A 24,083-nucleotide genomic window follows, 5' to 3' on the forward strand; every position below is an offset into this window, starting at 1 on the left:
TTAATAGAACATTTGTGCATTTTAATGGACAGTCATAAACTTTGCTTAATCACCTTTCGTGGACTTTAATATTGGATAAGTATTCAAAGCACATTTCTCCTGAGTGAAATGGACTGGAGAAGTTCAGGAATGTTTCCCATCCATCAAGAAAACAGATGATAGAACACATTTCAGTTGCCACATAGGGAACAACTAGCCTAATACTCCCTGTCTTTACCTGCCCTTTCTGATGGAGTGAGTGGATGCTTCCAATATTCCCTCCTCATTATAAGATTAACAAAACAGACAACTTATGTGTGATTAGGGATGAAAAAGAAAAAGCTGGGAAAGGGGAAAATAGTCATTTCCAATCATATTTGCTGGGTAACATCTAAAATTATTTCTGTGTAACTAGGACCTTTGTAATCAACACACGAATAATCAAATAAAATTAAAATTGCCACCACTGGGTTTCTGGAAGCTTCTGAAGGCCTTAACTCATCATATTGTATATTCTTCACCATGTTCTTTGGTCATCTCTGATGTTCTATATCCACCTTGAATTTTACTGCTTTCTATGTTTTGATAGATTTTGGAAGATGTTTGATAGATTTTGGAAGAGGACTTGAATAGTCACCTCTCAAGTTGATTATGACACTGGGAAACATGCACTAAGGAGAGAGGGATATAGCTGGGTACTTTTGAGTAGAAGAGAAAAAATAAAATCCCCAGAATTCATGAATTCTAGTAAGGGACAAGGTACCTGACATAGTGCAGAGTCATGTTAAGGTTAAATATTCCATGTTTCAAAATAAGAAGGTAAGCAAGAATAATTTGAAGGCAAATTTCAAAGTCATTAATTTATTCTACAAATAAATAATGAGTACCTTTTCTGTGCAGATGGCCTCCTAACTGTGTGGCTACAGCGGTGATCATGATACGGACTTCGCCCTTCAGGAGCTTATAAAGATCATGAACACATGGAATAAACAGATATATAAGCAAATGATTATAATTCAGTGTTCATGAGGTTGTACGATCACAAGATGCAAGAATAATGCTTTATTACACAAAATGTTTTAGAGTTGAACGCATATATATATAAATATATATATACATATACATATGTGTGTGTATATATATAAAAAACATACATCTCCATCTATAACATAAAATTTGGAAATAAATGGCCATAATTTAGTGGAAATTTTATTCCTTCAGGTAACTAAGCTATAAGGTGTTGCTTTAGAAAAGTGAAATCTTAAGTTAGTATCTAGCTGTCTATAAGCATTAATTACCTCTGAAGAATGAGATTTATTCCCTTCCTATTAAGATCAGGTCAATGGTTTCACATAAAATAATTCTAGCCAGTCAGAGAACTAAACAAGATCTCTTGGAATTACTAATTTGCATAGGTACCTCTGCATTATGCACAGCTGGAACTATTTTCCCTAGAGGTAAGGTCTAAGATGGAGACAGAAGATGGCAAGTGAAGTTGAGAATACAGATCACTTCGGATTGCCCATGGAGGTATCTGCCTGGCTAAATATGTTTTGCCTTCAATAGTAATATTTTGCAACTATGCATGCTTACGGTTACTAATTATAGCAATATAAAGAGTTCTATCGATACTCTTGTGAAGCTTAACCATTCATATTTGTTCTAGACAGCATTAGAGAAAGTTGTAGTACAAAATGGAATGTGAGATGTTGGTAAAGAACACGCCAGAAAGTGGTTTATGTAAATCTCATTGCAAAATGCAATCTTTGGGAATACTGAGTTACAGAGAAACACAATTTTTTTCAGGTTATAGACGACTTTATTAACAGACGTCTGATATAAATATTACTATAAATTTATGCTCTTGTTTCTATAACTTATAAAATTATTGAAAATTTATTATGGATTAATGTGGATCATCTATTGTGCTTATGTGTCATGAACACATTTTACCATAAGAAGTCATAGCAAATGTTCCCGAGCTTAAGCATGGAAATATAATTTGATTTAAATTTACAACACAAAGAAGGGAATTAATTGGGTAATTTGGGTGGTGAAATGTTGCCTGCTACAGAAATTTAGTTCAACTAAAAAACTGGGTTTGGGATATAAGTAAGTAAAAAGAATAGTTTTCCTACTTCTGTTCTTTGCTGGTATGGATCAGAATATAAAGGATCAGAAGTTTATCTTTTTTTTGAACAATTTTTGAATGAGGGTAGACAGATTTAGCCCCGAACCCATCAGTGTAGTAATGTTGAAGTTAAATCACAGTGTTCTAGAGAATAGTATAATTACTGGAAGCCACAAAAACTGGGTCAACTTAATACTTTAGTTGGATGACATGCTTTCATATTTTGGACAAACTAATCTTGGAATCCCAGCTGCTAGAAGCATCTGTTGTAGAGATAAAGAGAAAGAAAAGCAATATGTCATTTTTACCAGCTAAAAGATGAAGAATGTTATATTAGTTTATTTCTTTGCACAGATTGTCATAAAATCCCAACATTCCTTTGGGTTTAATTGTTTACTAACTTTTCAGGAAAATAGATCTTTAAAGCATTCAATCATTTAATAAGTAAAATTCAGCAAATAACACTTTTTTTGTCGATGATCATTTTAGTTTCAATCTCTTCCATATTGACTAGATAATTATTACCCAGATTATATGTCATCAATTTTGCCAACAAAACAGGTTGAAAAGAGAACAGCCTCACACTGATTTAGAATTAATAGAGATTCTTTCTCCTAACCTCAAAAAGAAAGGTTTTTATGTGAACAGAGTAGAATTCAAGAGTAATTTACAAGTGTATATTTGCTTTCCAATATTTATTGTAAGAAGCTAAAGACAGTTGTTCAAGTTAAGTGATTGTTAAAACTACAGTCATTATAAGACATTAAATAAAACAATTTTTTTAAAAAAATGGAGCTACCGTAATCCTATCTATAAATCTAAACCAACTTCAATGATCAGAGAATGCTTTCATATATCACAGAAACCTAACTAAGTTAACTTAAAACACTGAATTATTTCAGGAAGTTGATTAAACATGTAATCAGTGCTGAAACTTTTCTAACACCTAATTAACTAAGAAAAGTGGAACACAAAGTTATGTTTCCAATTCATTTAATAGCACTGTCTCTGAAGGCATTTTCAATTAGCTACATTTTCTTTGGATTTACTCAACTTTTCAAAGTTAGATAAAGCTTTGAAAATAATGTTAAATGGTTATGACTTTAGTAGATTTTTTTAAAGTAAGGGATTTCTATCTTGTAACCAAAGTATCTTTTTAATAGAAAGTGGTTGCTATGGAAAATCAATTGGAATGTTATGTAACAATCAAAGTTAGTTACATTTGTACATAGAGTCAAAGTATATTAGAAGGAGAGAGAAGCAACTTTTCTGAGTGGGAAGGATTTTCCTTGTAATTGTGGCAAATTTAGACAAAGTATTCATATACTTTCTAGCAACAGTGGGTTCTGGAGGAAACTCAGAAATTATATGAAAGAAGATAAAGAGGCAGATCTTTATTATTATCCTACCCTTCTGCCTGTGAAAGAAACCAAAACAGCTGAGAAACTGAGAGGACCCTTCCACTCAAGACTAGGAAAATATTCCCAAAAGAATAATAAAGGGTAAACCAACAACCACACAGACTCCTACTGCAACCTTGACTGGTCCTTCACGAGCACCAGAATTACTCTTAATTTTTCCAAATGTTGCTAGTAAGCATCTCTACCCATTTTCTTCAGTGCCTATTTGAAACTTTTACCCCTCTCCTCATCCTATCCTCCTCTTCCCCTTCTCTTTGCACATGATTCTACTTTAAGGATAAAATATAGTACTCACGTTAATATCCAAACTACATAAACAATTCATACAACTCAATGGGAAAAAAATTTAAAAAGTGGCCAGAGGAACTGAACAAACATCTTTCCGAAGAAGACATACAAATAACCAACAGGTACACGGCAAAGGGCTTGACATCAGTTATCATCAAGGAAATACAAATCCAAAGTACAATGAGATAGCACCTCATACCTGTTAGAATGGTTATCATCAAAAAGATAAGAGATAACAAATGCTGGCATGAATGTGGGAAAAAAGAGAACCCTGTATACTATTGTGGGAATGTAAATTGGTGCAGACACAAAAACAATGCAGAGGTTCCTCAAAAAACTAAAAATAGAACAGCCATATGATCGAGCAATTCCACTTCTAAGTACATATATGCTTGAAGGAGATGAAATCACGATCTCAAAGAGGGACTGGCACGCCCACATTCACTGCAGCATTATTTACAATAACCAAGATACGGAAGCAGCCCGAGTATCTACTGACAGACGAATGGGCAAAGAAAATGTGGTATATATGTGGAATATCATTCAGCCATAAAAAGAAAGAAATCCTGCCTTTTGCAACCACATGGATGGACCCTGAGGGCATTAAGCTCAGTGAACATAAATCAGATGGGGAAAGACAAATATTGTATGACCTTATTTATATATGGAATATAAAAACAAACAAACAAAAAACAAACTCATAGAAACAGAGAACACACTGATGGTTGCCCAAGGTCCTCACCCCTCAATAGGTGAAGGGGGTCAAAAGGTACGAACTTGCAGTTATAAGATGATAAGTCATGGGGACGTAATGTACACTGTGGTGACTATAGTTAGCAATACTCTATTGTCTATTTAAAGTTGTGGTAAAGGTTCTCCAAGAAAAATAATTCAACTATGTGAGGTGATGTATGTTAATTAAATTTATTGTGTAATGATTTCCTAAATCATTATCATGTATACCTTGAACTATTACAGTGTTAGATACCAGGTGTATCTCAATACAGCTGGTCAAATATTTTAAATAAACAAAAAGAAGCCATCCAGCCTCATCCAGCCTCCCCAAAGTGAAGCTGATCTTTACATTTCCCCTGCGGTCTCAGCAAGAAAGCCCACTTTCCACCTGTGTGCTAGAATTGAGGGTCCTCTCTCCCGAGAAAGGCCCTCACTCTACCAGTCATCACCTATCTGTTTCTCAAAAGGTTTTTGGAGTATAAACATGCTCAATTTTCACCATCTTTAAAGCGAAACAATAAACAACTAATAATAATCACGCGCGCGCGCGCACACACACACACACACACACACACTCTCTCTCTCTCTCTCTCTCTCTCTCCTTATATGTCAGGGGCTGTGTGCTTGTCTGAAAGTCATTCTCTTTCTTGAAGGGTTAACTTTCTATTCACTTTTAAATCTTAAGAATTTTACTTCTGGGAATCCACATGACCACCAGACTCCTCCCAGCTTTATCCCACATACAACCCGGAGCTGCTCCGCAGTCGTCATCTGTCTTTCTAGATCCTGAATAGGCCGTGGAGTCCTCGTGTCCCCTGGTGGTTCATTCTGCCTCCAGCAAGCCACACAGTGAACCCAGCAGAGCAGGTGTGCCGGGACACAGGACGGCTCACCACAAACCTCGTCAGCTCACCGCGCATTTCTCACGCTCNNCCTTCCTTTCCCCTCATGTGAGGGTCTGTACATACGATCTTGCGCGGAAGTCATATTAGCAGAGCCTATTTTCCACCACCCGGCTCTCCCCAACCTTGGTCACAACATACTGTAACTATTTGCTCACATGTCTTATCTACCACGAGACTGTTGAGTTCTAGAACCCAAGGATTTAGTATCACTTACCTTCCCATTTGGAGCACCTGCAATATAGAAGGTCTCAAAAATTATCGAAAGGAAAGGAAATAAGGAGGGAGGGCAGGAGAGGGACACTTTTGAACAGCAGAAAAACAGCGAGGTGTGGGGGAGGATTTAAATGACACAGTGAGGTGAAAATGATCAAAACGAAGGATATCCAATTTCAAAATTCTCACTTCATTTAACATAAAAAATGAAATTATGTGTCAAAAGGTTAACATTTATGTTTAATTAAATGAAATACAAGTTATTTTCCATATCTACTCAAACTCTTTAAAATTCCCAATACACATTTTATGCTAGATCCAGTCTCCCCATTTACCTCAAGGGATAGTATTAACCCCCATAATAAGACTATTTAATGTATGCATCTTTAAAAAGACAACGTATAGCAATAATACTAAAGTATTATTTTAATAATAATATATTACTATATATTATATACATAATATATTACTATATATATTATATACATAATATATATGTGTTACTATATATAATAATAAATACAGTGCATTTGCTTACGCCTCTCCAGGTAATGGGGCATTATTGCACAGGTAAGTCATTTATCTCATGACCACCCGAAGAGCTAAACAGAACAGGGGCTGTTATTTTCATTTTACAGTTGAGAAAATTGAACTTCAGAAAGGTTAAGAGGTACATACGCCTTGGAGCTGTGAATAAATTGAAGAAGAAGGTGAAGGTAAAAAGGAGAAATATTAGATTTGCTCTTTTTGAAAACGCTTCAGTGGGAGAAACGCAATCTTAATCAGCGGCAACAAATACTTGTTCAGCATAAACCTCTTGGAACCCAGCTCTGTCTTTCCTGGGATAGAAATTTTATCAAAAGAGAGAGCAGGCATCACCTCACAGCCCTTCAGACAGCAATTTTTGTGAGAGAGCCGGGCCTTCCAAATAATTTACTCCCCAAACGCTCTTAAATTCCAGGGTGGCAGGAGAAGTGATCATTAACTATTTACCATCGATATGGCTAGAATGCTATTTCTTGGTTAAACTCGTGATACAGTAAAGAGCTTCCTTCTCTGCCAGTGATGTGCACATACTGGGGTGGTTCCTGGATGATCAATACGTGTTTATTCAGGAGTAACTGTTACCCTTTCCCCAGAACCTTCACGTGTCTCTTATCTTATTCTGTCCAACTACAGCTCTTATTACCATGCTGGCTTCTTTTTGTTTTGTGTGTGGTTTTGGTTTTGGGGTTTTTTTTTTGTTTTGTTTTTTGCTTTACTAGCTATTTTTTCAGATGCTTTTATGTGGCCATCGTTCTGCCAATTTTAGAGCACCTGGAGCGACGTCTTCTTTTAAATAACAGAATCATGAACAAGGATTTAAGAGATCTCTCTGTCCACTGCCATTTAAATGGTAATACTTCTTGAAGTACATCTGGAACTGAAACGCTGGATTGCAACGAGAAAGTATTTGCAACAAGTAGTGGATTATGAGTGATTTTTTACTCTTTTTCTGAAAACCACAATTTTAATGGTTTATATTACCTTGGCAATAAATACAGAAAAGTATTGTAGAATCCTGTAATTGTGGCATCTTTGCTTTTATGACATTTTATATATACATGTATATATTATATATATACATCATGTATATATTATATATATAAAATATATATATAATGCTAAATGAATGTGATCAGGAATAAAACTAACATTTATAATTTGCCCCCAAGGAAAAAAGTGACCTATTTATCCACGCTCTGTATTATGACTACTTTCCAACTTGTTTTGATGAAAAGCAGAGATTTCTCATCTTTCTTGCTTTACTCTTCAGGACTAAACATTAGGAGGCAAGCAATGTGCATGAGACTTACCCACTCTTCCTCATCATAGTCTGAATGATGTGGTATGGAGTCCTGCCTTCTCACCGGCGGGGGTGGGTCCTGGGGACAGCTGTCCTCTGTGCTGTTCTTAGGAGACGGTGGTTTCTTAAGGACACCTCCTGGTCTGGCAGTGTAGAGGGCTAAAAGAGCACTTCTGACCAGCTGATCCTTGAAGGCATGTACAAAAAGCTCTGTCTGGAAAGAAATTGACAAGGATTAGAAACACCGTGGTAGGCATCCCAGCATAGAGCTATGAAAAGGTCAACAGCAGATTTGTTGGCACATAAGTGGTGTGCCTGGTGGAAAAAGTACAGGCAACAGAGAGAGAAAATGATTCATACCAATCAATGAAAATAGTTGAGTTCTGGGATGCCGCCAAGGCCTCGAGTCCTCCTGTTCTAAAAGTTAATGCTGAGGTTCTGTGGGCACCATAAACACCAGCTGTCTCCTCAGCCCCCTCTCTTTTAGTTCCAAATTCTGTCTTTGAAGATGAATTTCACTAGAGATAATCATTTGAACACCATCTACCTGCTGCGCTTTTCAAGTAATTCCAAATGCACCTTAAAAGAAAGTGTGATGAGACTATGTATATTCCATATTTTAAACAGAATGAAAGGGTAAAGAAAGGAAGATATATCTCAAAAATAGAGGCAGAAAACTTTTTTTTCTTCTTAGCATCGTGAGTAGTCTGCCCATGAAAATATTTGGTTTTTATTCATTACCACCCCCTAAACTGTCTCCTCCACCACGTGGTTTCGGTGATGCTTAGTGCTAATGAGGCTGCTTTGGAACTTGCCACGGGTAGATGTTTACAAGCTGGTGGTAAATACTTAGTAAATACTATAGAAATGACGGCTTCCCAACAATAAAAATCTTTACAGCAGTACTTTGCAATTTCCTGATGAAATGTCTAATAGCTTCACTCTGTACTCGACTGGAGGATGCAGTGATTGATTTTCTGTATTATACTACGTTTAACATGCACGTGGTCCAACAATCTACTCAAAGAGTAGAGAAGTAACTCAAGCATTGACTCATATTGTTAACACATTCACACTTTGCAATCTGTTAGGAAGGAGCCCTTTACTTCAAAGCATTATTTTGAATAATAGTTGACGCCATTGCCATTTAATGAGACACTTGGATGTAATGCTGACTTCACCATTGCTGTAACTCAAGGTAATCCTTGATTGGCACATTCTCGATGTGCAGTCAACAGTGCCATGTCTAACTAATGGTTACTAAATTATCCCTAAAAAACCCCTGTTGTGAGTGTCGGCAATTAAAGAAAACCAGCTAAACCCCACGCAAAACAACTGCCGAATAAGACTGTGTTATATCTACATAGTTAAGTCTTTGCAATTGGTCATGAAGTTCTAGAGCTGGAAGAGACCTCAAAGTCAGACCTCTTCATTAACCAGATAAGGAAACTAAGAAACAAGAATGGTGCCCTGTCCTAGAACAGAGTGCTTACTAGTAACACAATGGAACAGAGCCTGAGTTTTCTAACAAATTCAGTAGCTTTTCCCCTTACTCCACACCATCTACTAACCCACCATCACCTGCATGCTTCTGTCCTTCTTCTCTTCTTCCTTAATCCCAAGGTCCCCGAGTGCTTTAGATATCTATCCACTCTTATAATTAATCATGTCTACATTGCTAATGTAACTATCTTCACTGTTAAACTTTCCTGGATGTTTTTAAATATTCTTTTAATCTATTGGTCATATTGAAAGCACTCTGAAGGTAAGTAGACAAGAAATATTAAAAAAAGAATACAAGAATAAAAGGTTGAAAAATATTTTGGTAATAAATTAGGAGAACAAAAGAAAAAGGCAGCTTATACTGAAAAGGCACAAAGAGTAGTGTTAATTGATGTTCACAATGAAGTGTTAAAATGAGAATGGAAGTTACCAAAAAAATACTGATGAAAAATTTAGCTAGACAGTACTCAGACAAGGCAGTATAGTTAAAGCAAAATGGGGAAACATGTTATTTACATAATTTTCATACAGCATGGATAGATCCATCAATGTGAATTTAAATATTTAAAGATGCAAATTTACTTCCATTCAGCTTAACTAAACTATTTCTTTATTGATAGTTTCAATAAATTCTTTTGATTTATTTTTAGAGCAAAACAGCTTGCCTTCTTTGAATTCCTGCTACTACAGCTCCAGTCTCCATAACAGTCACCTAATTACTATGTAGCTGAATATCTATTCACACCCAATGAAATCTACGGTTCTTATAATTGCCATCATTTTCTTCCCATTGCATGCATGTACAGAGATTCCACTTCATTTATTCAAATCTCATTTGGGTTGATTTAACACCAAAGACATCAAAGATAATACACTATATTCTTGCAGTTCTACAACCCAGAATTTTCTTGGGGGTAGCTGAATGAACACACAAAATCTTATACAAGCACTTTGTGTCTATATTGGAAAATCGATTTGACTCTTTGGAAACTCTCTGAATCACGAAGATCCTTTGCACAGAACTGCATTTTGTTAGAAAATAGCTAAATATTCCATTGCTATAACCACATGACCTGCAAATTTTCTTGACCAGCACTACTTAGTAAATGTAGATAAATGTAGACCCTGATGTTTTACAGTCAAAATAAATTAGCTTGAAGAGATTAATGTAATCACTCAATTCCAATACATCTGCGTGCTGCTGTTCTTGCAACTGAGATATTAGGGAAGTTAAAGTCATGAGAAGGATGTGACCATGTCTGAGTTGCCCACTGACTCAAAGTATTGGAAACCTTTTTCCTTTTCTGACTCAGCTCACGTTACATTAAAGGAAAGAAAAAAGGCTGTCTAAATGTTATCCTAAGGGTAGGCAAAACGATTTATTTAAAATAGTTTAATAATACGTAAAAAAACAAAAGCATAAGCTCTGAACCTAAGGTAGATCATTTCATTTGTTTGATATTAAAAAGAGAAATGTTATCTTAAAAATGAAATGTTTTCGTGTCTTACTGACATTTTTCCAATTCATATTCTCATACAAGTATTCTTCAAAGTAACACACAGAATTATTTGCAAGTATAAAACCAGTAAAATTACTTCTCCTGGGGATGAATTTCCTAGGTTCCTAAATATTAATGGCAGAGGAATAGTTAGGAATATGTTTATTTAAAACCACCCCTTTTAACTAGAGATCTCAACAAATTAAGCAAAGTATTCTATTTAGAATCTCCTTTTTTCACTGAAAAAATTCAAAGCAATGCCTAATCCCACCTGCAATATAGAAGTAGCCAATGACATAAACAGGTTATTATTATTATTACAGTAGTCATGTATATGGCAAAAATGAATCCTGTCTATTTTTTTTTTCCGGATCCTACCACTTCCTATTGTTTTGCACCTAACTAGCTTCATTTATTTTTATCAGCTACATCGGTCCCTATCTGATACCATTTGATTTCTCTTTTATTATTGAGGTATAACTGACATACAATATTATCAGTTTTATGGGTACAGTATAAGGATTCAACATTTATATATATTGCAAAATTATCACCACAGTAAGTCTGGTTATTTTTAGTTTTTAGAGGCTTATTTATTTATTTGAGGGGGGAGGGGCAGAAGGAGAGAACCTTTCAAGAAGACTCCCCAGTGTGTGGGGAGCCCTATGCAGCTTGATCCCATGACCCATGAGGTCCACACCTGAGCTGAAACCAAGAATCAGCTGCTCAACCAACTGAGCCACCCAAGCACTCCTGGTTATTTTAAAAATTTTGATAAGCTTCAATTATTTCATAGGGCAATAGTGCTTACTCTGGAATTAGTACATTAGTATGTGTTCAACATTCCCCAAAGAAAAGAACATTGAACCTTCAGGGCAGTTACTTGACATCTGGGCAGATATACAAACTATCCACTTGACCTTGGCTAAATCACATAATCACTTTTCCCTAGTTGGCACAAAATTACAATGCCTATCTGTGAAACTCTTATGGTAGTCCATTATAAACTGTGAAGTGCACTCTTCTACTTATGCTCCATGCTCTTCTTTCTTGAATGATCTGTTCAGTTTCCTTTGTTGACTCATCATTCCAGGCTCATTTAAAATATGGTAAGTGGATCCTAAGGGACCTTAAACCACTTTCTTGAAAGCATTTTTCCCCCCTATTGGTGATGTAACGCATTTCTCCATAGCTTCAACTGTCATCTTTATGCCCCGGTCTCTAAAACCCATCTCTACCCACCTACTGAACCAGCACTGTCACCTATTTCCATCTGAAATTCTCTCAAGGTTAGAAGTCACAGCCTGATCTCAAGTGGTTTTTGTTTTGTTTTGTTTTTGTTTTTTTAAAGATTTTATTTATTTATTTGACAGAGATAGAGACAGCCAGAGAGAGAGGGAACACAAGCAGGGGGAGTGGGAGAGGAAGAAGCAGGCTCCCAGGGAGGAGCCTGATGTGGGGCTTGATCCCAGAACTCCAGGATCATGCCCTGAGCCAAAGGCAGATGCTTAATGACTGAGCCACCCAGGCGTCCCTCAAGTGTTTTTAATAGATGTGTTCTGTCCAGCTTTTCAAACTGTGTTTGAATGACTTGCCTTTTCATTTTTTAATAGTGTCTTCTGAATAGTGTCTCCTGAAAACTTCATTGAAAGTTTTTGACTTTGATGATGTCTTATTTATCATTTGTTTTCTTCTTTTGGTTCCTACTTTGTGTGTTCTAAGAAATATCTGCCTAACTCATGATGACAAAAATTTTCTCCTGTGTTTTCTTCTAGACATTTGTTTGTTTGCTTCTTTCTTTTAAGCTTGTATATTAAGATCTATGATCCATTTTGAATTAATTTTTATAGATGTGTGAGGTAAAGATAAGGAAAGGTGAATTTTTTTCTTTGCATATGGATATCCAATTGTTCCTGAGTTTTATGTTAAAAATATGTCATTTTCCCAGTGAATTTTCTTTGCACTTTTGTCTAAATTTATTTGAACATATATGTGTGGATGTATTTCTAGATTCTCTATTCTATATTCACTTGTCTATACTTACACTAATAAGTTATAAGCCACATAATACATTGGGTATTGCTTTTATTTTATTTATTTTTTCTAAGTTTTTTTTTTTGAGAGAGAGAACGTGGGGGGGAGGGGCAAAGGAAGAGGGAGAGAGAGAATCTTAAGCAGACTCCCTGCTGAGCTTGGAACCCTCATGGGGCTCAATCTCAGGACCCTGAGATCATGACCTGAATGGCAATCAAGAGTTAGACACATAACTGACTTAGCCACCCTGGTATCCCCTGGGTATTACTTTTATTTTAAAGTGTAAATATGTTAAAGTAAGTTAAAGATTGAATTTTTTAAATATCTGTCCACATACTTATCATTTCTGGCACTCCTTATTCTTTTGTGTAGATCTATTTTTCACATGTTATCACTTCCTTCTGCCTGAAGACTACTTTAAAATTTGTAGTAGTGCAAGTTTTCTATGAAATCTCTCAGTTTTTATTTGTCTAAAATGGTCTTTATTTCATCTTTATTTTAAGATATTTTCTCTTGATATGGTATTATAATTTGTGTGTGTGCGTGTGTGTGTCAGTACTTGGAAGATAACACTCTACTGTCTTCTGGCTTACATAGTGTCTAATAAGAAGCCTGTGAATAATTCTGTTACAGATCTCTTTCTTTTTCTTGGTTTTCACTTTATCTTTGTTTCTCAGCAGTTTGATGATGATAGACCTTCATTTTTTTGTAATGTTTATTCTGCTTGGAGTACACTGAGCTTGTTGGATCTATAGTTTCACTGTTTCATTGAATTTTGAAGAATTTTCATCATCATTTCAGCAAATACTTGTCTGTTTTCCTCTCGGCTTCCTTCAGGACTGCAGTTACATGCATATTAGACTTTCTGGTATTGTTCTGTAAGTCATTCTTTTTCTGTTTATGATTTTATATCTTTTTCTCTCTGTACTTCATTTAAATGGTTTCTAATACTATGTTTGCAAGTTCACTATTTATTCTTCTCAAGTGACCAATCTGCTAAGTCCACCTAGTACATATTTTTATTTCAGAAATTATATTTCACAATTCTCTCATTTCTATGTTATTCTTTTCCAGATTTCCATTTTTCCCTCATCCTGTTTATGCATTTCTCTGCTTCCCTAAATATATGGAGCATATTTATAATTGTTGTTGTAAGATCCTTATCTGCTAATTTCATCATCTCTGTCTTTTCTGGGTCTGTTTCTGTTGCTTGATCTTTCTTCTGGTTATGGGTCATATTTTCCTGTTTCATTTTTGCTTGGTATATGCTTATTTCACCAATTAACTACTTACCGTTTAAAGGGCAGTATAAAAAGAAGAAATAGAAATACTATCACAAACTTTCACCTTCATTTATATTTTTATATACATTTATATATATTTTCGCCAAGTATAAATAAAACAAACAAAAGAACCTCTACTAAGTTCTTCTGTTTAGTTTGGAACTGAGATAGACCTAGGAATGGTTGAAGTAAATAAAAGTAAGAATTCCTTCTCAGTACCTAAGTGATCAACGTAATCAATGTATTATGTGTATCTTCAACTTCCTAGTATCCTGGCTTCCTGGCATTGTCATTGAAAAAAAACCCAGAAGAGTTCTTAAGAAAACCCTGAGTTAAATGTTAGAATAAAATGCTTTGTTTTCTTTTTTTGAAACACAACAGGATGCTTCAGTATATTATGTTAAGGTTAAAGGATACTAGGAATTAGAAATTGTGAGATTTTGTCAAATATACTGTGAGCACAGCCTCTAATATTTGTAACAAAATCCTTATGTTACTGTTACCATTTAACAATTGTCATAATGTGACACACCCCATTCTTTTAAATTTTAGGTTGTAAAAGTTAAGGGCCATGGTATGGAGTAGTTGTCATATAGCATCCAGTGCAATACCGCACACAAGTCAGTGCTCGATATTGCTTTCTGATGAGCAAGAATAATAATGATTTTCTAAACAAGATTTATCGACCTCTGTGAAACAGAGAATGTGATGGGCATTAAAGCTAATGTCACACATATATCTAAGCTATGAGAGATAGATGCCCATACACTGTCTATACTTAGGTCCTTATTTTTTCAGTTTGAATTTTATCACATTACTTTTTTCTCCCTTTTTTTTTTCATAATATTGCATACTTTAGTCTAGTGGAAAGGAAAATATATTTTTATCCCACTCTATTATTAACCTTTCAGATCTTATGTTAAAAATTTGGCCTATCCTTTTGTCTTCTTTATTCAAGTTATTCATATAAATTCAGAGTATCTTTTGTTATGAACCTATAAGATTAAATAATTTCTTTATTATTTTCATGAATTAATATGCAACAAACAAACCCAGTCATTCATCAGAAGGTACACTAATAATTAAAAATTAGAACAACTTAATTGAGTTTGTGCACATTAGGACATGAAAAAAATTAAAAATTTTTTTATTTTACAGAATTTCAGTTTTGTCCTCTCCACTCCCACCCCCACATCCCTACTTGTTTCCTTCATTGCATATACAAGTGTCCCTCACGGAACTCATGGAACATTTGACCATATTGTACAGTGGCTAAGCTCACAGCATCTGGAGCTAGATTCACAAGGTGTGTGATTTTGGGTGCATCATATATATTTCTGTACCTCAGTTTCCCCTACTGTATAAAATAAGGATATTAACAGTAACTGCTTCATAGGATTAAAAAGATTAAATGTTGAAAATAATAGTGCCCGCTTCATAGACTTGTGGAAAGTTATAATAATACATCACTCACAGTTATTAAATTCCAATAAATGCTACCTATTATTGTCATCATCATTAGCAACATAAATAACCATTACCATCAAGAACCTTGAATCTCTTGGGAAGAAAAGAAACAGACCTGTGTCTTACTCCATTTAGAGCACCTAGTGTCAGAAACCACACCTAATAATTAGTATGAACTCAGTAAATATTTTTTACTTTTCATAAATTGAGTTTGTTTTGTTTCCACCGATAGATGTTTAGAGAGAAGGACTTTTGCTGGGGAACCTTAGTCTTATGGCTTGGTTGTCAGTAACAATAGAGATGACATGAATTGACTTTGGATCTATAAATACTGCTGCTCTGAGATTCTCTGAATATGCAATTGTCTCTGCTGTCCTTTGCTTTCCACCCCCCGACTCTGAGTACATATTGATCTGATAATGTGTTCATTGAGATCATCTCCAGATGCAACATGTTACCTAAGAGGAGAGATGCCATCTCATTACAAAATATCCCCAGCCTAGTACAGAGAGCTCTCCCATATTTGGGAGTTTCCTTGGTAAGTATGAACACAGATAATCCCTATTATGTATTGAATATGCTATATGAATGAGCTCCAAAGAAAACAACCAAAGTACTTATTTTCTAAACATACTGGTTCAGACTCAATAAAAGAAACAAGAGGGCTATCAACAAACAGAGGATTTTTATGCTCTAACCCACAGTGTGCAAGACCCTGATCTTAAAGACAAAATGTCTTAGAGGTGTCTCACTGGCTCAGTCAGTAGAGCATGCAACTCTTGATCTTATTAAGTCTGAGCCCCACATTGAGTATAGAAGTTACTTAGAAATAAAATCTTAAAACAACAACAACAAAAATCCAAAATATTTTAAGGTACATCTTTCTAATATTAAATTATAATAAAATTTAAGATGCCACTAAGGATATTTGTCTTTTATGCTAAGTTCATGGATCATATGTTATTTTGAAACCATAACTATTAGCCGTCTTCATAGATTATGTAAAACTGTTAACTTAGATAATTCTTTGAAATTCCAGGCACGAATTCTTAAAATAATGCATGGCTTGCAAACTTAACTTAAAAGAGATCCCCCTGATTTCAAGGGCTGACAGATTTATTAGTAGATGAAGCTTAGTCTACTTAGTAGAAAAACATAGCGGAAAAAGTTGGAGCAATGCTGAATTAAAGGAGAAACTACACATACCCTGTTCCATCCCCCACCCCAATCACTGCAGCAAGTTGTAAATGATGTATGAAATGACAAACCCCTGCCCAATGCACAGGAAGAATATAAATACTGCTCCGTAATCACTGCAGTGATGTGCTATGTGCTAAGATTTTCTGCTTAGGTGAACCCAGAAAAACCTCACATCATCTACAAATCCAAAAAAGAAATCAACCAAATCCAAAAAAGAAATCAACCAAAATGAAATTATATTATTTTACTATATGCAAAACTCTCCTCTTTTTTCCTCTTTTTTTCTAGCTGGAACACATTTGTTGACTATTTGAATACTGAAGTGTTGCTGAGGAGTATGTCTAACAACAGATGTTTAAATTTTTTTAAAAAGGAAATGTCAAAACACATATTACACAGAGGATACCAGAAAGATTTTCCATTCCAGAGTCAACCAGACCCGGGTCTGAACCTTGGTTTTGTTTGAATCCTAGGTTCGACTCTAGCTGCGTGATTTCGTCCATCTTTTTTTAACTTCTCTGAGCTTCAACCATTTTCCTTTGTGAGATGGGAGACCCACACTTTGAAAATTAAATTTGAAGATTAAATGAAATAATGTAAATCATAAAGCACAATAGTTGGCAAAGCAGGGTATCTGTAAAATGTGGGTCAACTTTTTCTTTCCTTTTCATGATGGAAGTACCTGTTATGTCATGGAAAGAATGCTGCATTTTGAACTGGAAGACTTAGGTTGTCATTTTTCACTTTTTAATTTATGAGACAATTCAGTTGACCTTTTTGAATAGATATTAGCTAATTTTTAATGAAAATAGATATTATTTTTCTGTAAGAAAAATAAATGATAATGTATACATTAAAATGCCCAGTGCCAGGTATTAATATTATTAATTAACATATATGAATAAAAATATACACATATAGAATACCCAAGTTTCTATGAATCTGTTCTTTAAGGACATGACAAACTACAGTTATTTTATTCTAAAATGATACCACGAGAATTTTTTTTTTGCTCAGTTTCTTCAAGGTCATATTTATTGGAACTATCCCATAATAAATTGCAAGATGTCCTCAGAACACAAAGGTTAAGGATAACTGTATTGGAATTGGAGTCCAGGACACTTGGTTTTATATTTAAAATCAAGCTATAACTTGTCTTTTCTATCTTGCTTCTCTCTGAATCTTTCAGCTGCCTTAATTAGATATGGAAGCGGATGCTGAGTATTTACCCCATGCTAGACTACCTTTCCTCTTTGCATATACAGGCGCAAGTCACCTTTGAAAAAATTAAGGTTTAGGTCCCACTACATTTCAAACAATAGCTAACATTTTTGAAATTTTTTAAAACCTTCTCCCAGGAGATAATGTTGTAGAAAGCAAACTGAGGTAGAGGAATTACCTCAAGCTACTGATAAGAATCCACATCAAAGTTGTGCTCTCAGATGAAGTGACATTCCTATTCAAATGCACGGCTTCATATGCATAAAAATTAGCTGATCACCAGAGGAAAATAAATTTTCAAAATCTAATTTAACTCATTTAATAAGTCCATGAACTAAAGAGAATGAAAGATGTAAAGAAACAGAGAAAATATACCTCAACCAATAATAGGTTTCATTTCCGACTTAAAAAAAAAAACTTAATGCTTAGTAAGATTTGGAAAGAGAATGAGGCCTATTCATTTTGATCCTGTGGCAATACTTTGAAGCTTACTTTTTAACCTACTCTATTTTACATTTCCAGATGCTATGAAAGGCAATGTATGCAGAAAGCAACACCAACGGGGATTTGGGTATTTCATTTTCCCCACTGTAGTGGTGATTTGGATCTTACTTTTTCTGAAAGCATCTTTAAAGAATTCTTCAAGCTGTCTGGAGAACGCTGGCTTGCAGAATTAAGCAGGAGGTCTGCATGGGTTGCTATCAGAGGCTGTAGATGATTGATGTTGCTGAGAACTTCTTTTGCTTTGGCTGTGTTTTCAGGTGAATAGTAAATAAACTGGTATCCAGTACTGGAACAACAAAGATAAAGGCAAGTTACACAAAAAAGCAGAAAGAATTTGCAGCCCTTAGTACCAGATGGCAAATGAGAAACAGAACTCCAAATAGCATGACTTCCTTTTGAACAGATAAGAACTATTCTAAGAGGTTTTTATGATGTCCTAAGAGTTTTTTAAGTAAAATGACCAAGATATTTTTTTAAGACCAAGATATTTTTTAAAGATTTTAAATGTGAAATAAATCGAGTTTTGCTAAACCACTAGGAAGATTCTTTATAATTACATGTCAGGTATTAGTATTCAAAACAAATTATTGTTAATTACTAATAAACTTGAAGTCACATTAGTACAGAGTGAAAAGTGTAAGCATTTATATTCAGGCTAATCTGAATATAAATTCTGGCCCTGCCACCTACTAGCTGGGTGACCTTAGGCATGCTTCAGTTTCCTCCACAGGAAATTAGGAATAAATATACAAGAATTCTAAGAGGTGGGTAAAATGGGTCATAATTCATGAAATGCCTACAATAGTGCCTAACACAGAGCAAGGATTCAATAAGTACCACCTACATTTTCCCCCATGATAGGTAGGGCAGAGTGAGTAAATTTTAATAGCTGAGAAATAGGGAGAAAATATATTAACGCCAAGTGGGCATAGGGAGAATTTTATTGGATAGAACAAGAATATTTATAGCATATCATAATTTAAAAAAAGAATATTTGTAGCATAAAAATTTCATTATGCTATCTTATCATTACCCATTTTGTTCCTAGTGGTTTCTCATTTCACTTGTAAAAAAATCTAAAATTGATTACTAATTGAAGAATTACTGACTTTTATAATCATCATCTAAGAATCGGTCAAGCATACTATGGGGGTAAGGATTCCATGGAATGAAGGAATCATTGGATTAGGGAAGACAAAGGAAGCATTTCAGCAGGGAAAGGAATAAACCAGCAAAATACCTGCCAAAGTGAAAGAAGAGGCAAGTTCACATGGTTGGTGCAGCACTTGCTTACCTCCCTTTGCATCCAACCCTCAAAGCATTTTTCATGTATCATGCACTCTGTGTTGAGTATTTTCTCTACACTTACCAGTTAAATTATTAAAATTCCCATAATTCCATTTCCTATTTAGAAATATTAGAACCCAATAAGAAAAATTAACATCTAGGGAGCACTCTCCCTCCCCTTCCATTTACACTAATGACTTTTAGGGAAACATATCAGTTTCTTCAGAAGACAACACTCTTTTTTTGTAAACATATAATGAATATTCCTATTATTTTATTTATATTTATTGCAATGATTTAAAAGAAAAGCCGCTGGTTGCTTGGACTATTCAGAAGGGAGGACAAGAAGCCGATGAGGGATGCAGGTTTGTGACGGCTAAGACACGCGTTGCTAGTGTGTGACACTTAGGAGAATTTGCTCTTAATTCTGTACTTACAGACTTTTACATTTCAGAAGTGGGAGCCTAAAAATGAAACATACCTTAACTACTTATTATACATATTTCAATGCAAATTAAAGCAAATGAACAAAGAACAATGGCGAGGAGGAGAAAGAAAACAATTGTCCCTGCCAATTATCTATAACTTTTTCTGGTTCATCTGATCTCACGCGGGAGTATGCTAAGGCCTCTAACAAAAATTGCCACCTGTGATGTCCCCCTTACTCATCTGTACTCAGACCCGATACAGAGTTCAATCCACCACAGTGGATTAGGAAATCAAACAACTCCGTGTTATTTTGGCAAAGAAAGTGGTTACCTAAAGATATTGGTGGGTCCTGGGGGTGGGGATGATGTTTGGTACCCAGCACCTCTGACAGCAGAGAGAGACTGAACTACAGACCCGGCAGAGAAAGCAACGTGCAGTAGCTTCTTGGCGGTCCCTCTCCACTGCTCCGCTCTTCTGTCATAATTTGCTTTCTGCTGTCAACTTCTGCGTACTGACAGGCCTCCCACGGCGTAGCTCTTGGAAAGCAGAGCTCTGGAGGCCATGTGTGGTCTTCCATCTTTCTCTCCCCATAAATGTCCTCTTTGAGGATGTCATGCCTGCCTTCTCATAACTCAATCTCATGCATTCGTTTGACTCTTGTCACCACTGCCTTCCTTCTTTACTCATCTTATGCTTCCCTGGCAGTTCATAATTACTTTATTCCTGAACGTTACTTATTTTCATCATTATTATTTTTTTAAAGATTTTATTTATTTATTTATTTGAGAGAGAGAGAGTGTCAAGCCAGGAGAGCTGGGGGAGGGGGGCAAAGGCGGGGGAGAGAGAGGAGGAAAGAATTCCAAGCAGACTGCGCTGGGCACGGAGCCCCACGTGGGTCTTGATCCCCCCCATCCCAGGACCCTGAGACCATGACCTGAGCAGAAGCCGAGAGTCGGACGTTCAACAGTCTGAGCCATCCAGGCATCCCTAGTTTCATTATTTTTTTCCTACATATTTCTTACTCTGCAAATTCCTTTAGACTCTCCTCTCCATTTGAGTCTACTACATACATTTTCAAGATTTATTTCTTACATGTTCTTTCCGTAGTACCAGTTCAGTGGTCCTCAAATTTTAGCAGGCATAAGATTCACTTGGGGATGAGGAGAGGGCCTGGGTGTTTGTTTTAAAAAATGCAGATTCCCTGGCAACCCTGGCAGATTCTGCTTCAGTGGGTTGTAGCATCTGCAACAAGGGCCTCAGGAAACCCAGCTGACGCAGAGGCGCAGCTGAGCTCTCTTAGAGGCACCCGCTGCCCTTGTTCTGGCCGTGAATCCCCTCTGAACCCTTGAGCTGGCTACGAGATGACTCTGATAAAGGTCCTTTTTCTTATTCTAAGTTTCAAGTTCCTTGTTCCTAAATTATTCTCATTCTATGACACGCTTTACAAGGCTTGCTTTGCATCCGTCTTTATACCTCACACAGGTTGTTTTCCTTCCCTTCTCATTACCAGTGCTGCCTCCCCTCCCTACTTTTATCATCCTTTCCTCCTTTCCCTCCCAGCATACTCCCTTTTCTCTTCGCCTCCTTCCCCAAACTCCACTGTGGGACAGTCCCATAATGCCCGCCCCCTGCTCCTGAGTCAGTCTCCACCGGAGCAAAGTTACATAGCAGGCACTGGTTCTCCCCATTAGGCCATTTAACGACGAGCATCTTACCTAGTGAGGTAGAAAGATTCATTTTCTACAATAAAAGCCAATGCTGATGTCCAGGATGAAATAGTATGGTATGGAAAAAAAAAATATCGCCACCCACAAAATAATTTTAAGTGTACATAAATTTCCTTTACCTATTCAGTGCCTTACTCTTTAAACATGTCATATATTTTAACAGTTATAGCTTTTTAAATGGAAAGTTATGAGTATAATTTAATTATTGAGATAAAAAGAATACAGCTAAACTCTATTTTATAGTGGTCTGAAATTTAAACTGAATCCAAACACTTGAATTAACTATCAATCAGACAAAACCAGAAGAAAGACAAAGTATTTGCTTGGACAGAAAATATTTTGTAAGATGTACATAATACAGCAAATCATGGACAATGAAAATTGAAATTAATTTCATAATATTTTTCTATGGATGAAACAGTGCATTAAAGTGTATATATGTATATCTGTATATATACACACTTAAATATATATCTATTTAATTATATATCAGTTTAATCAGAAAACACGCACAACACACACACCCATAACTCATAGGGGCATGTGCATGTTGTTCCCAGAAGAGTCATATTCTGAAGTTGTAAAGAAAAATAAAGCATATAGTGAAATAACATTCATATTCACAAAGTCCAATTGCTAACCGAAATACAACTAAAACAATGACTGTATGTTCTCGTGTGCTTCTTCTGCCTCAATTGCTTTTTGCTGGTTCCCCTTATCTCCCCATCCTCTAGTGCTGCACCCTTCCAAAGCTCACTCCTTGGGGCACTTCCTTTTTTTTGTCTCCATGCCCTTCCTAAGTAATTTCATTTAATCTTTTGGTTTAATAGTTGTGATGATTCCCAAATTCACATCTCTAGCCTAGACCTTTTCCCTGAACTCTAATTAAAACCAAAAGCTGTCCTCTTCACAGCTCCAATTTCTTATGTCCCAAACTGAGCTCCCCATCTGCCCCTCATCCTCAACAACCAGCTCCTTCTATACACTTTCTCTCATCTCAGTTCATGGCAAATCCGTTTGATGCGGTGTATGTCCCTTCTCTTCCTCTTTTACCTTTGTCCACTTTTTTCCCCAGAAAATTCTGCCTTTTCCTTCAAAACATTAACAGATTTCAACCTTTTATTTCCACACTCACTGCAACAACCCTGTTCCAAGGCACCATCATCTTCTACCCTACAAACTGGTCTTCCCATCTCTGTCCTTACTCTAAGGCATTGAAATCCTTGACCTACACTTGGGGTTGAAGGAGGCAGGGGGCAGGCAAGGAAAGAGAAAGAAAGCAATTCTTCCTTAGCTCTCCGCTCACACCCAGATCCTGGGACTTGCTCTGCCACTTCTCTGCACCCTTCCTCCCCCATGCCACCGCAACCTCTACCCCTGAACTGATTCGCCCAACCAAGCCATTATTTTGGTAAGTAGAGTCATGGAAGAATATAGATTAGAAATGAAGAAGAGGCCAGGAGGGGAAAGGGAAGGAAAATATCCGGGAGGAGGCACAGGCAGGAGAGGATTAGGGTTCAGGAACATAGAAAAAAATGATAAAAAATTACGTGCTTCTGCTCCTGTGGCAGAACTAAATCTCCAGAGAAAAACCTAAGGACTATTTCCACTTATTTTTTCCCAACTCAAGCACTACTTGTAAAAAAACGATATCTTGAATCCAGAGGGAGGGATAGACATTCTCTCTGTTCTAACGGAGAAGAAAACTATGTGGATAATAAATGAAAATTTACACCTTAGTGCACTTGAATATACCCTTTTGGCTTCACAGGGTTTAACAATGTGCTTCATGAAATTGTAGAAGGTAAAGACATACCTCTCTGCTTTCCCCCCATGCATCCTTTCTATTTTTTGCTAGAAGTATGGCTTAGAGAAAAGAACTAAGGGGAAAATGGTATTTGTTTTTGTTTACCTCGTATGGATTTCACTTACATAATTAAATTAGTTATATGATTGAAGCTTAAATTAATGTTTATCTTTGAATCAACTCTTTTTTTAAAATACTGGTTTCATAGAAATTTTAGAATCAATGTTTTGAATAATACACTTGATTCTGCCATTTATTAGCATTGTGACAGGTGATGCTAATTAAGAGGGGAAAACTCCTAAAATTCATTTCAGCTCAACTTACCCTAAAAGGAAATCTGCCAAGCGTCTCTGATCACAGTGGCTTCTACTATCCCATTTTTCAGTTTGCAAGTTCTTATCTGCAATTTCTTAACCATTAAGACCTCTTTTCTATATACAATCTTTCATTAGCCCTATTCTTGCCCTGTTAAAAAATTTTCAGGCACTCTTCTATGACCTTTAAATAAACAAAGTCCAATGTGATTTCACTTCCTTCCATGGCCTATTTCCATTTATTCCTCAATTCTCTTGTGCTGAGTCCTTTGCTAACTTCCAAGGGTCTG

The 24,083-nt window shown here is 36.0% G+C and overlaps 1 protein-coding gene across 2 annotated transcripts in view; it reads right to left on the reverse strand.

Moving 5' to 3' along the window:
- Nucleotides 1-24,083, reverse strand: part of INPP4B (inositol polyphosphate-4-phosphatase type II B) — a 501,415-nt gene that overhangs the window by 114,223 nt on the left and 363,109 nt on the right. For both annotated transcript variants that reach the window (XM_008685432.2, XM_040626334.1), the window contains 2 exons: nucleotides 18,338-18,515; nucleotides 7,529-7,732 (listed from right to left, as the gene is read on the reverse strand). In XM_008685432.2, coding sequence (XP_008683654.1) covers nucleotides 7,529-7,732; nucleotides 18,338-18,515 — 382 coding nt within the window. The remainder of the gene's footprint in view (nucleotides 1-7,528; nucleotides 7,733-18,337; nucleotides 18,516-24,083) is intronic.

This window comes from Ursus maritimus, unplaced genomic scaffold, assembly GCF_017311325.1.
Source record: "Ursus maritimus isolate PB19 unplaced genomic scaffold, ASM1731132v1 scaffold_11, whole genome shotgun sequence".
Classification (NCBI taxonomy): Eukaryota; Metazoa; Chordata; class Mammalia; order Carnivora; family Ursidae; genus Ursus; species Ursus maritimus.